The 14,031-nt window shown below is 43.8% G+C and overlaps 1 protein-coding gene across 6 annotated transcripts in view; it reads right to left on the minus strand.

The window, feature by feature from the left end:
* The window catches only part of LOC102980967 (N-acetyllactosaminide beta-1,6-N-acetylglucosaminyl-transferase), a 45,835-nt gene that overhangs the window by 12,106 nt on the left and 19,698 nt on the right, over window positions 1-14,031 (minus strand). For 2 of the 6 annotated variants that reach the window (XM_055079476.1, XM_055079478.1), the window contains exons 2-3: window positions 9,918-10,010; window positions 1,705-2,096 (exon numbers count right to left, since the gene is read on the minus strand). In XM_055079476.1, coding sequence (XP_054935451.1) covers window positions 2,083-2,096; window positions 9,918-10,010 — 107 coding nt within the window. In that variant the 3' untranslated portion in view covers window positions 1,705-2,082. Of the gene's footprint in view, window positions 1-1,704; window positions 4,288-9,917; window positions 10,011-14,031 lie in introns of those variants that run through there. The other 4 variants (XM_007100207.4, XM_055079477.1, XM_055079475.1 and 1 more) reach the window with 4 other exon arrangements.

Consider the following 14,031-nt stretch of genomic DNA (forward strand, 5'->3'; position numbering starts at 1 on the left):
CAAGATTGTCAAGGTCATCAAAACAAGAAAAGCCTGAGAAAGAGTCACAGCCCAGAGGAGACTGTAGAAACATACCTAAACCTAATGTGGCACTTGGATAAGATCCTGGAACAAAAAAAGGATATTAGGTAAAAATTAAGGAAATCTACATAAAGTATGAATATTAGGTAATAGTGATAATGTATCAATATTGGCTCATTAATTGTGACAAATATATTAATGTCATATGTTGATTATGTTATATGGGCACTTGGTATTATCTGTAATTTTTCTGTAAAATTAAGACTATTCTAAAAGTAAAAGTTTATTTTTGAAGGGCCCAGAAAAGCAAGTTGCAAAAAGATATAATTTCTATTATACATCTCTATAATCAACTCATTTAAAAAAAGCCAGTACATGTGTCTTTGTGTATATTTCCATTGCGTACACAAGCACGTGTATATAACTGATGTAGAACTATAGAACTGTGTAGTATAATAACCACTAGTCACATGTGGCTAAAAATAAGTAACATTTTCTCAGTCACACTGGCCACATTTCAAGTGCCCAATGGCTAAATCGAGTGGTTACTATCTTGGACAGCGTAGATACAGAACATTTTCATCATTGCAGAAATTCTTTTGGACAGCACTGCCACGGGATATCACTGCACTGAAAAGACACTTAAGAATATACACCAATCAAGTGATTACTTCTGGAGAAAGGAATTCACTTTTTATTCTATATTCTTCTGTATTCTTTCTATTTTTTTTACCTATGAACTTGATTTTATCATATTTTTAAAAATTTTTATTGAAGTTTAGTTGATTTATTTATTCTTTCTATTTTTTTGAACATATATTTTTATTGTTTTTGTAGTTTGAAATGTTTTTCACTTTAGTTTTTAAACATTTTGCATTAAAAAAATGGTGCATCAGATGTTGTTTAAATGAGTTATTTTCCTCAGTATTTCTGTCATTTTCCATGTGTCTGTGAGAGGCAAAATTTGTTTAGCCAAACTTAGCACTGAAAGGCTGCTCAAAAACTTTGGCATTTGACAATCGAATAATTATGATAATATTAACATCTCTTTTTCCTAAATTGCACCTTGATTTTTTTTTTTTTTTTTTTTTTTTTTTTTGCGGTACGCGGGCCTCTCACTGCTGTGGCCTCTCCCGTTGCGGAGCACAGGCTCCGGACGCGCAGGCTCGGCGGCCATGGCTCACGGGCCCAGCCGCTCCGCGGCACGTGGGATCCTCCCGGACCGGGGCATGAACCCGTGTCCCCTGCATCGGCAGGCAGACTCTCAACCACTGCGCCACCAGGGAAGCCCTGTACCTTGATTTTTAAAAAATAAATAAAGGAGGCAAGAGTAGAAGGCTAACTTCCTCCTGCCTCAGATTTTAAAATGGTTGTACCCAATTTAAATGAAACTGATTTTCCATTATATTCTCTTCTCTATCATTCCCAATTATTCTCCCCAACACTCCACAGAGGAAAAGCTTAATTATTTTTCAGTGGATGGGCATTTTTAGACAAGTATGTGCATATGTATGAATGTATTTATTTGTATTTTTTAGAAAATGTTAGGAGAATTATCTTCAAATGCCAATCAAATAAAAATACACAATAGCCCCAAAGGTGGAAAAAAATATTTTAGAAAATGTTAGAATTATCTTCAAATGCCAATCAAATAAAAATACACAATAGCCCCAAAGGTGGAAAAAAATATATTAATTTATTTCCAAGAAAACAACATGGAACATCATCGAAAACAAAGTTTTCAGGGCATCTCCAAGGGCTAGCAGAAACCCACTAGCCCAAACACTACACTCTTCCAATATTAAAGTACTTAAGATATAGAAGAAATGACCAACAATGGACATGTAAACATCTTCTATTCCAAAAGATTTCTTGTTCTACAAGAGAAAGATCCAGTGTAAAGCAACCCTTCTTCTCAAGTGGTGTCATGTAAATTAGTTGGGAAAAAAAGGTGATCTTCAGATTCTGCCTTTAGCTCTGGGTGTGTTCCCTTACCCCCTGACGCTTCATCAACCAATACAGTTCCATCTCTTTTTTCCGGTAGCAGGAAAAAAGAAGGCTTCACTTCCAAGTCACTAGAAGTCATTAAATTCAAAGTCATTAAATATGATTAACATTCAACAGGCACAATTACAGAAAAAAATAACGTTGCGTGGATTAAATGTATCATTAATTGTAGTTACTCTTTTTCATTAGAATAAATAAATATCAAGGAACTGGATGGAATATTAAGAGTAGACTTCACATTTTTCTGATGTAACAGGATGTTTTCTCAATATTAACAATGAGACCATTCTGGGATGTTAAATATGGCTTTACTTCACCTTCTCTAAATGTTCCACCTCAGGAAATGAACAAAGGAGACCAATAAGAGAATCCCGATTCTCAGGCAGAGAACTTGTTTCCTAATGCTGACTAAAAACCTCTCTAAGCCTCACTCGCTTCATCTGCAAAATGGGGGTAATCATGCGAGCTTCCCAAGAGCGTTGTGAGATTTGAAGGCCATGAGACGTAAAGGAGCAAGCAGAACACCTAGAACACAATCGGTGGTGGCTTCCATCTCCTCCTTCCCTTCTCTCTTGGTAATAATCTCTGATTTAGACCTCACTTTGTAATTTCTGATATCCTGGGCCTGATATATCACAGTCTACAACCCCGCACGTGAAGGTGTTAAAATATAACCACCCTGTGAGATTCTCTAGAGCAGCCTTTCCAACGTTGACGTTATTGCCAGGACTTTTAGAGTGAAAAAGCTTCTGACTTACTTCTCCTTGTCTCTGCACGTGTCTGGTGTATAATAAACACTCAAGAAATACTTATTGACCAGATGCTGAATGAATGAATTGGATACATGAATGAGAGGAAGGATAAGTGACAAATAGGCACTCGAACGACCCCCAGACATTGCAAAGCTACCCAGAGAAAACTATGGACTCCTTAAAGGCTCACGGGACAGAATTTGGTCTCCATTTTGCAGATAAGATCACTTTGGTCGGGGTGGAGAGTAGTGGCAAAAGAAAGGAAAGTGATTTACTCTGAGATATTCAAGGCTTGAGGCTAAACCCATGCAATAGCACCTCTCTTCTGGAAATTCTTCATGTTTTAAGAACTTTTCCATGTGCTCAACGGAAAACAAGAAAGAGGGATCAGAGCACATTCTGACAAACATTCAAGAAGCTGTTTCCCCCCGGGGGCCTTTTACTGAAGCAGCAGTGACTGCTGTCTTAAATTCTGTCTCCTGTGAATGGCTTTAAATTCTATACAGAACTTTAGACACAGGAAACTTGAAAATGCTACTGCTGGGGCTTCCCTGGTGGCGCAGTGGTTGAGAGTCCGCCTGCCGATGCGGGGGACGCGGGTTCGTGCCCCGGTCCGGGAGGATCCCACGTGCCGCGGAGCGGCTGGGCCCGTGAGCCATGCCCGCCGAGCCTGCGCGTCCGGAGCCTGTGCTCCGCGACGGGACAGGCCACGACGGTGAGAGGCCCGCGTACCGCAAAAAAAAAAAAAAAAAAAAAAAAAGAAAATGCTACTGCTGAAACTCAGGAACAAGATCTAGTTCTCAGTTCTAGGAGCTCAAGTTGTAAAGAAGACTGGTCAGTTACCAAAAAAGCGATTTCTATGCCTATGTGCAGGTAAGCAAAGAGCAGGGGATATCCATCAATGTGTGGCTAGAGATCTGTTGTAAAAGATTCCTTCTTCAAAGAAACCCAATTCTTTTTTTCCTAAATAGTATTATCCACAATTCTCCTTTTCATTAGAACATTTATATACGATGAGGATCAGATGCAAATCTGAGGACAGTTTAATTTATCACTGATCAGAACATTAGCCTGATACAGAGGTGAGCCTCAAGAAACTGCCAGAGGGGCGAAAGCGCCAGCATCACCCTGCGCAACCATCCTGACAGCATATTTCACGGTGTCCAGAGAATAGTTTAACATGTAATAATGTAGTCAGGTCCTGAAGCCATAACCTGGGCCCTGAGACTGTTCATATAACCCAGGCCAAGTTTTTCTCACAAAAAAAAGCTCTCCTTTCCAGCTGTGATTTCCCTTCAGTCGTGAGTGGCTGTAGATCAAAAATACCAGCTGGGCTGTATTGCAATTTCACTCTGGTTTAGGGTTCTTTCTCTAAGCCTCAGCTCTAGGCATTCCACAGTAAGGGGGTACGTAGTGAGCTCAAACTTGTTAGCAAAGAGGCTTGACGAATTAATCAACCACTTTAAGTCTCCGTTTCCATAGATACAAATGCCATGGACGTAGTGGCCTGTAAAGGAAGAGAACAAGAAACAGTGAAAACAGGCTTGTTTTTGAGTCGGGGTAGTGAGCTTGCAAAAATGGTAGGGTTACTGCCTGACTGCTGCGTGGCTAGCACTGTGTCAAGGGCTACGGGATTGTGATGAAACAGCGCTGTGCTGGCCCAGCCCACAAGGAAGTTAAACTTTCTACGGGGAGAAAGAGGTACAAACATGCATTTGAAGAAAATGAGAGTTAAATAATACAAAGAAGTAACACAACAGGCATTACAAGGCCGTTCATGGACTGTATCATGAACTTTGGATTTCATGGATGAGAAGTTCTAGAAGTGTAGAGATGGGAGAAGTCTTTATGGGCTGGATTGGTCAGGTCTCTTCTCTGAGCTCCAGCCTGGTCTAGCCAAGTGCCTACTTCTTCTCTCCTCTTTGGTGAGTAATAAACCTCACCCATAGGTCAGGTCAGAAGTCCTTAATCCTCTCCAAGCCTTCCCCATCACAATCCACAGCAAGTCTATTCTTCAGTGCCCTGGGCACTTCTCCCCCTTTTTTTCACACCCCACATCCAATCTGGTAGCAATCCTGTCAGCTCAACCTTCAAAATACTAATAGAATTGGACCACTTTTCACCACCTCCACTACCTGCACCCTAGTCCAAGCCGCCTCCATCTTCGTCTGAATTGTTGCAATAACTGGTTTCCAGCGCCTCCATTTTTGCCTGTTGGTACATTCCCAGCACAACAGCCAGAGTGATTGTTTCAAATGTAAGCAGAAGATGTCTCTGCTGCTCAAAACCCTCTAATGGCTTTTCATCTCATTTGCAGTAAAAGCCAAATCCCTACCAAGGGCATTCAAGACTCCTCAGACTCTGGCCCCTCATCACCTGGACTCGCCTCCCACCACTTACTCATTCAGTTACGACCTTTAATAACCCTTCCACATTCACATCAGCCACACTGGCCTCCTTGCTGGTCCCAAGCACCCCCAGGCATCCCTCCGAGTTTGCTCTTTCTCCCCTGTACCACGTCCTTCTATCAGATGGCCTCAAGGCTCCCTCTGGCACCAGCCAGGTCTCTGCTTCAAGGTCATCTTCTCATGAGGCTGTCTCTGACCTCCTTCCCTTCTTCCCTGATTCATTTTCCTTTTGGCACTTATTACCAACAAACGTGTTTGTTTGTTTATTGTCTTTCTCCCCAGACTAGAATATAAACTCCTGAAGAGCTGGAATTTGAGACCATTGTGTTCACTTCTGTGTCCCCTGCATCTGGAACAGTGCCTGGTAAATATTAGGTGTTAAATTAATAGTTGTTGAATAAAAGGGTAGAGAAGGATGAGTGGAGAGTTCACGGGTGGGTAGAATTGGGAAGCATCAGGGGGATGGATGGGAAAGCATCAGGTGGGAAAATGCCTCTGGAAAATGTAGAGATGAGAATTTTATGCTAGAATAGAGTCTATTGGGTAACAGGTTAAAAACAAAGAAGTTGGTACTCTTTCCAGCATTTGTTTGCATTTGGTAGAACTACTATGGTTGACTGACTTAAAATAGATGAAAGTTGGGCCTCTTTTATCCCATAAAGGGTTGGGCCTTTTTATCTCTTTCTTATGAAAGGGCTGGAGAAGTTGGTTTATTTTTTTTTTAATTTATTTTTGGCCGCGTTGGGCCTTCGTTGCTGCGCGCGGGCTTTCTCTAGTTGCGGCGAGCGGGGGCTACTCTTCGTCGTGGTGCGCCGGCTTCTCATTGCGGTGGCTTCTCTTGTTGCGGAGCACGGGCTCTAGGAGCGCGGGCTTCAGTAGTTGTGGCTCGCGGGCTCTAGAGTTCAGGCTCGGTACTTGCGGCGCACGGGCCTAGCTGCTCCGCGGCATGTGGGATCTTCCCGGACCAGGGCTCGACCCCATGTCCCCTGCACTGGCAGGTGGATTCTTAACCACTGCGCCACCAGGGAAGTCCCTGAAGAACTTTTTTGAATACAAGAATCAAATGATGAAATAGATTTTAGCAAGATTAATTTTGCAGAGCTTTGCAGGGTATATTAGGACGCAACCAAGAGACTCCAGTGATTGTGTAAAAACCAGAGAGTTTGTTCAAAGTTGACGGTTGCCGTGAGTGGGAAAAGAAGGCTATCAGAGGCAGAGGCCAGAAGGACTGACGGGACTTGGTGATTAACTCAATGTGGCCGGAAGGAAGTTCAGTAGACAGAGAAAATCACCGGAGAAAAAAGCTGGAGCTTAAGGAAGTTAAAGCATAACCGGGTAGTGGGTGGGAGAAACTCGGTACGTGGGCAGCACGCCCATGCTTAAGAAATGGCAGTGAACAGGAGAGAAGATTTCAGGCTGGATCAAGTAGAGGGTGCCTAGACAGCCTGGTCTTCAGGATAGAGGCAGTAAGTACACCTTTGCTTAGGAAAAGAACCAGCAGAGAGGGAGACCCTGGGAATGCAAGAGAGCAATGGGATAAGTTAGGGGGAACCACACACAACTGAGACCAGATGGTGACCTTGGCTGTGAGGATAGGTAACTTCTCCTCTTGAAACAGGAAGCGACAATGAGAGAATGGGTCCCAAATGCTCTAAGATGGCGGAAAGGGATGACATGACAAAGGAATTGATAAGGAGATTTTAATCAAATGTCTTCAAAGTTCTTCCTCAAGTTGAACTGATCACCTTTTGAGAGTAGAAAGGCTGTTCTAACATAAGATTGGGAGCTTAAAGGTAGGCCGAGGGCTTCCCTGGTGGCGCAGCGGTTGAGAGTCCGCCTGCCGATGCGGGGGACGCGGGTTCGCGCCCCGGTCCGGGAAGATCCCACGTGCCGCGGAGCGGCTGGGCCCGTGAGCCATGGCCGCTGAGCCTGCGCCTCCGAAAAAATTAAAAAAAAAAAAAAAAAAAAGGTAGGCAGAAAAGCTCAAAAGGTGTACACGGGGAAGAGTACCAGGACAGTAATGACGTCAATTAAAGAATAAGCAGGCAGCCAGAGGGTCTAGCTGAAGGTAGACACTGGGTGAATTTAGGGCAGTTCTGTGACATTCTTCAGCAATGTCCTGCTTCAGGAACCACAGATGGCAAAAAGCATCTGACAGTAATGATTACCTGTAGGAATCAGCCTTGTAGGATCAAACGGCAAGGGAACCTAAAATGTTAGCAAGAACAGCACACAACAGCGGATACAGTACACAGGCTGGACGAGGGGTCCTCAGAAAGAAACTAGTAGGAGGAGGAAAGTTGAACCTCTGGACATTCCAATTTTAAAAAAGCAAACACATTTAAAACACCAACAACATATTTCAGATGTGGGGATACAGCAATGAACAAATTGATCAAAAATCCCAGCCCTGTTGGAGCTTCTATTCTGTTCTGGGGAGAAAGGCAGTAAAATATATAATATGTAAGTTGGTGAAGGAAACTAGTAGGGTGAGAAAGAGATTGTAACCAGAGATGGGAGCTCCAAGTTCAAGACCGTAGGTCTAGAATGGTACTCTGTGATTTGAAATGCTGAGAGACTTTGTAAAGTGGGCACACTCACAGGTTTGGAACAAATCGTGTTTCTCACAGCCAAGGGGAAAACGTCCAGATTGTATTACTGACTTGCTGGTTCAGCATAATGTTCTATTTCCGCTGGACTATGTCTTTTCCTTTTCCCTGCAGAGTGGTCTGGGGACAAGCATTCTTTATGCTATGAACCCTGTAAGGCTTTCAGATGGCGTAACAGATACTAAGAGACGAAAAAATGAGACATTTGTTTGAGAGGGGCGTGGGCTCCCCAAACATCGCACCCTGTGTAGGTTCCTGGCTAGGGGCTATTTTCATGGCCCCTACCTGTCATGTGATCAGTAAAGGTCCCTATAAAAATGCAAACCTGACTTGTCTATACCTTCTCTACTGAGGGAGGTCCTGGATACAGGTGATGACAAGGAGACTGAAGGTAAAGCTCTACTTGGGTGGGTTGTGTGTATGGCTGAAACACAGTGGACAGGAGCTTCGGTGGGGGTGGGGAGGGCTAGAGCTGTAAAGCAATCACATCACATGGGTCCTTGTGGATGTTGGAGACCTCAAGTGTCACGGCTGGAGAAGAGGTGGAGAAGCAGATCAGAGGATGACCACACTGGTTCTACAGGGAAGGTGACAGGGGTTATAGAAGGAAGTGGAGAAGGCAACCTGTCCCAAATATTGGGACCCTGACTGATGGAGGTGGTCCATTTCCTAAGGAAGACCCAGGAGATCAAAGAGCAAAGTACCCTCCTCTCCATCCTCCTCCCCCCACTAGGAGGGCAGGCCACGACGAGAATGCAGGCAGGTGGCAATGAGCTGTCCTCTGGGGAACATGGGGACTGACTGAGGTAAAGATGTGCCTATGCTTAAGAATAGATTGTGCAGTGACCCGAGGATGCTGCCATCCACAATGGAAGGGGACCCCCGAGAGGCAGACACTGGAAGGAGGGTGAGCATATAATGGAGAGATGTAGAGAAGCAGCAGTTTGGAGGTTTTCATCTGAAATGTTAGGTGTAGATAAGATGGGCTGAGGATAGAGCCGTAGACTGAGTGCAAGAGGGCAGGAGGCCAAACTTCGTTACCACGGGGAGAACGGGGCAAACCTTCCTATTCGCTCACTCATCCGTTCGCTCAATCACTTATTCACTGTATATATATATATTTATCGCCTGTTCTTATGGGCTGAATTGTATTTCCCCCAGATTCATACGTTGAAGTCCTAACCTTCCAGCACCTCAGACTGTAACTGTGTTAGATGTAGGGCCTTTAAAAAACTAATTAAGTTAAAATGAGGTCATGTGAATGAGCCCTAATCCAATATGACTGGTGTCCTTATAAGAAGAGATTAGGACACAGACACACACAGACGGTGGGTCATGTGAGGACACAGGGAGAAGACGGCCATCTACAAGCCAAAGAGAGAGGCCTCAGAAGAAACCAAACCTGCTGACACTTTGATCTCGGACTTCCAGCCTCCAGAATGTGAGGAAACAAATTTCTGTGGTTTAAAACACTCACGTCTGTTACTTTGTTACGTCAGTCCTAGTCAACAAACACACATGCCCACCACGTACCAGGCAGGAGTCTGAATATACACCAGGACTGATGAAAAGCCTTCTGTACAAGGTTCTGTAGAAATGAAAACTACTTGTTTTCTAGTTCTTATCCATTTGGAAGGGAAAACTCTCTTGTCGCTGTCACCTGCCATCATGCCAGAGCTGCAGCAAACACCTCCAAGCCACCTGGAAACCTGTCTGTAGGGGGAGCAGAGGCTGACATGAGGGATGGGACTCAGTGGTAAGGACATGATGTCACTTCGCATCCTGACCACTTTCTCCTCCTGTAACCGCTGCACGCCCAAAGGATCAGAAAGAGGAATGAATAATAAGGGAAAGGCAGAAACTAGCAAGAAAAAAGCACCATTATAATTTGAACCTACCTCTACATCTCCCTAGGTAATTACAAGCTGGAGAATGTCTTTAAGATACTTAGATTTACTTTTCAAGGACCGTGTCTTGAAGCCTCTTGCTACTCTGTTTAATAATTCACAGATTGGTCTAAATGAACCAGCAGGGCTCTCTGTGAGAACCCCTGTATTCCACCCCCTTCAGGCCAACACCAACAAGCAGTGTGGCCTCACAGTTTCAGATGAATGCCTCACCGTGGCAGCCTCCGTGTTTATCTTCCATGTCAAACCACTTTACAGCTCTGAGGTTCCCGGCCCACGACGCGTTTGGCATGGAGCCAGGGACACCTGCAATGTTGATAAAGAAGAAAAGCAGAAATAAGAACCGAGAAAGAAAGGTGTCCATTTCATCAGTTAAGCTTCCAAGTCATGCTTATTTTCTCCCAGTATATTAGCCTTCATTTCAGATTTTTCATCATTGGTACAAAACGCCACAGGCTTGTGGTGTGAATAGTTGGTAGTTATGGATCTAGACTTGCCACCAGTAAAAATAATCTATTGGTTTTTTTTTTCCATAATTTGTGCCCAAGCCTGCAAGAAATGCCATTGCATGAAAACATAATGCAGATGAAGAAGCTGGAGATTTTTGGTCTCAGTGCCCTTTAATGAAACTTACTTTTTAAGGGACTTCCCTGGTGGTTCGGTGGTTAAGAATCCACCTGCCAATGCAGGAGACACGGGTTTGAGACCTGGCCCGGGAAGATCCCACATTCCACAGAGCAACTAAGCCCGTGCACCACAACTACTGAGCCCCCGTGCCACAACTACTGAAACCTGTGCGCCTAGAACCCGTGCTCCGCAACGAGAAGCCCGCGCGCGGCAACAAAGAGTAGCCCCTGATCACCACAACTAGAGAAAGCCCATGTGCAGCAAAGAAGACCCAATGCAGACAAAAATTAAATAAATAAATAATTATTATTATTATTTTTTAAAAATAAATTTACTTAAAAAAATTTTTATTGGAGTATAGTTGATTTACAATGCTGTGTTAGTTTCGAGTGTACAGCAAAGTGAATCAGATATATATTTCCATTCTTTTTCAGATTCTTTCCCCATTTAGGTTATTACAGAATATTGAGTAGAATTCCATGACATACAGTAGGTCCTTATTAGTTATCTATTTAATATATAGTAGTGTGTGTATGTTAATCCCAGTCTCCTAATTTATCACTTCCCCCCATGTTTCCCCTTTGGTAACCATAAGTTTAATTTTGAGATCTGTGAGTCTGTTTCTGTTCTGTAAGTTCATTTGTATCATTTTTAAAATTAGATTCCACATATAAGTGATATCATATGATATTTGTCTTTCTCTGTCTGACTTACTTCACTTAGTATGATAATCTCTAACTCCACTCATGTTGCTGCAAATGGCATTATTTCATTTTTTTTATGGCTAAGGAATATTCCATTGTATATATGTACCAAGCAAGTCTTCTTTATCCATTCCTCTGTCGATGAACATTTAGGTTGCTTCCATGTCTTGGCTATTGTAAACAGTGCTATTATCAAAAATTTTTAGGATTTCCCAGATAACATCTATCTTAAAGTGAAAGCTCAGGAAACAGGCCACTCTATGTCCTTAGTGCTAATAAGTGAGAGAGATTCCAGGGTCGCTCCTATATGAAGTTTGCAATATTAGACATATGGAACTCGAGCAATCTTTTAACACAATATCCTTTTTATATGCTAAAGTTCTTGTTGAGCATTTGGCGTTGCCACTGTGCTGGGCAGTAAGGGATAGTGTAAGTAACAAGACACAATTCCTGATCATCCAATAAAGATGATGAGCCCCCAAGCAATGCTTTGTTTTTTGGCTGTGCTGGGTCTTCGTTACTGTGCACGGGCTTTCTCTAGTTGCGGCGAGCAGGGGCTACTCTTCACTGCAGAGCGCAGGCTTCTCATTGCAGTGGCTTCTCTTGTTGCGGAGCACTGGCTCTAGGCACGCGGGCTTCAGTGGTTGCAGCACGCGGGCGCAGTAGCTGTGGCTCGCGGGCTCTAGAGCGCAGGCTCAGTAGTTGTGGCGCACAGGCTTAGTTGCTCTGCGGCATGTGGGATCTTCCCAGACCAGGGCTCGAACCCCTGTCCCCTGCATTGGCAGGTGGATTCTCAACCACTGCGCCACCAGGGAAGCCCAAGCAAAGGGTTTTGAGCTTTGAGTTTTTCCTAGACTGGTGTGCACTGATCTACCCATCTTCTCTATTTCTTTCAGTTGTTCTTTTGACCAAAAGTGTCCTTGCTGATGCATTATCAATTAATATTTAACTCACCTTTGAACTGTAAAAAGCCTTTAAAAGGGAGAGGAGGGCATTAGGCTGCCATTTTGCTAAACCAGGGCTTTTCCACGTTGGCACCATTGACAACGTAAGCTGGACAACTCCTTGTTGTAGAATCTTCCTTTGCATCGTGTGACGTCTAGCAGCATCTCTGGACTCCACCCACCTGATGCCAGTAATACATATCCCCCCAGTTGTGACCATCAAAAATATCTTCAGATATTGCCGAATGTCCCCTGGTGGTGCAAAATCTCCCTGTTTGAGAAACGCTGTGCTATCTCCCTCCAATAACCCTCTCCATCTCAATACATTTTGGATGGGTCACAGAGATTGAAGGGTCCATTTACTCACATAGAGTAGGACTTCCCTGGTGGCACAGTGGTTAAGGATCCGCCTGCCAGTGGAGGGGACACGGGTTCAAGCCCTGGTCCGGGAAGATGCCACATGCCGCAGAGCAACAAAGCCCGTGTGCCACAACTACTGAGCCTGCGCTCTGGAGCCCGCGAGCCACAACTACTGAAGCCTGTGCACCTAGAGCTCGTGCTCTGCAACGAGAGAAGCCACCGCAGTGAGAAACTCGCACATCGCAACGAAGAGAAGCCCCAGCTCGCTGCAACTAGAGAAGAGCCCACGCACGGCAATGACGACCCAACGCTGCCAAAAAAAAAAAAAAAAATTGCTAAGAACAAAGGTATGGATACCAAGGGGGAAAGGGGTGGCGTGGAAGGAATTGGGAGACTGGGATTGACACACATACATTGTTGTTACTATGTATAAAATGGACAACTGGTGGGAACATGCTGTATAGCACGGGGAGCTCACCTAGCACACTGTGGTAACCTAAATGGAAGGAATTCCAAAAGGGAGGGGATATCTGTATGCGTAAGGCTGATACATTCTGTTGTGCAGTGGAGGCTAACACAACATGGTAAAGCAACCATACTCCAATAAAAATTAGTTATAAATTTTTTTTCCTCTTTAAAAACATTCATGAAAACGTGCATTTTCAGACAGAAAAAAAGCTCTGTTCTTTTGCTCTCATGTCACATAATAATATATGAGGATTTAAATCAAGTATCGTACTAAGGTCTCCCAGCTAAAATTAAATTTTGCACTGCCTTTTCTGAAAATAGCATGAGTCGTCACCCCTAAGGGCTCTCTATCAGGCAAGATTCTTCTTTTCTTGCTGCCAAACTTGAAAATTTTGTTTATAAATGTGGAGTACTCAAGAAAAACACTCTTTATTAAGCAATATTTCTTCCTATTGTTTTAGTTTGCATTTAATACTTTAAAAGTTACTTTACTGCTTGCCTATCCAAAAAGCAGCTTCTTTATTTTGTTCTTAGCACACATTTTAAAAGAGTTTAGAATAAAACTCGCCTTGGTTAAGTTACGGGTTGGGGAGAGGGCAGTTTGGAAAGCAAAGAGATCATCTGGTATATTGACTCATGTCAGCAAGATTAGCTGATGTGATTTCTGTGTCTATTTTGATTAAATAACTATAGCAGAAAAGTATGAATAAAACATTGCCATGACAAAAGGTCCCTTAACCTCTTCTTAAGGACTGCATTTTTAAAAGGACAAAATACTTTTCTCCCCTTTCATTCTCATTAATATTGATCATCACAAACTGACTCTTATTCTGAAACACATTCCATTATTCTAGAGATAAGACCATGACATTTATAATTAATGACTGTTGTCTTTAAAATAAACACATAAGGGGCTTCCCTGGTGGCGCAGTGGTTGAGAGTCCGCCTGCCGATGCGGGGGACGCGGGTTCGTGCCCCGGTCCGGGAGGATCCCACGTGCATCCCACGTGCCGCGGAGCGGCTGGGCCCGTGAGCCATGGCCGCTGAGCCTGCGCGTCCGGAGCCTGTGCTCCGCAACGGGAGAGGCCACAGCAGTGAGAGGCCCGCGTACAGCAAAAATAAATAAATAAATAAATAAATAAACAAACAAACAAACACTTAGGGAGTTCCCCAGTGGTCCAGTGGTTAGGGCTCTTGTGCTTCTACTGCTGAGGGCCCAGGTTC

The sequence above is a fragment of the Physeter macrocephalus genome, chromosome 18, assembly GCF_002837175.3.
Source record: "Physeter macrocephalus isolate SW-GA chromosome 18, ASM283717v5, whole genome shotgun sequence".
Taxonomy (NCBI): domain Eukaryota; kingdom Metazoa; phylum Chordata; class Mammalia; order Artiodactyla; family Physeteridae; genus Physeter; species Physeter macrocephalus.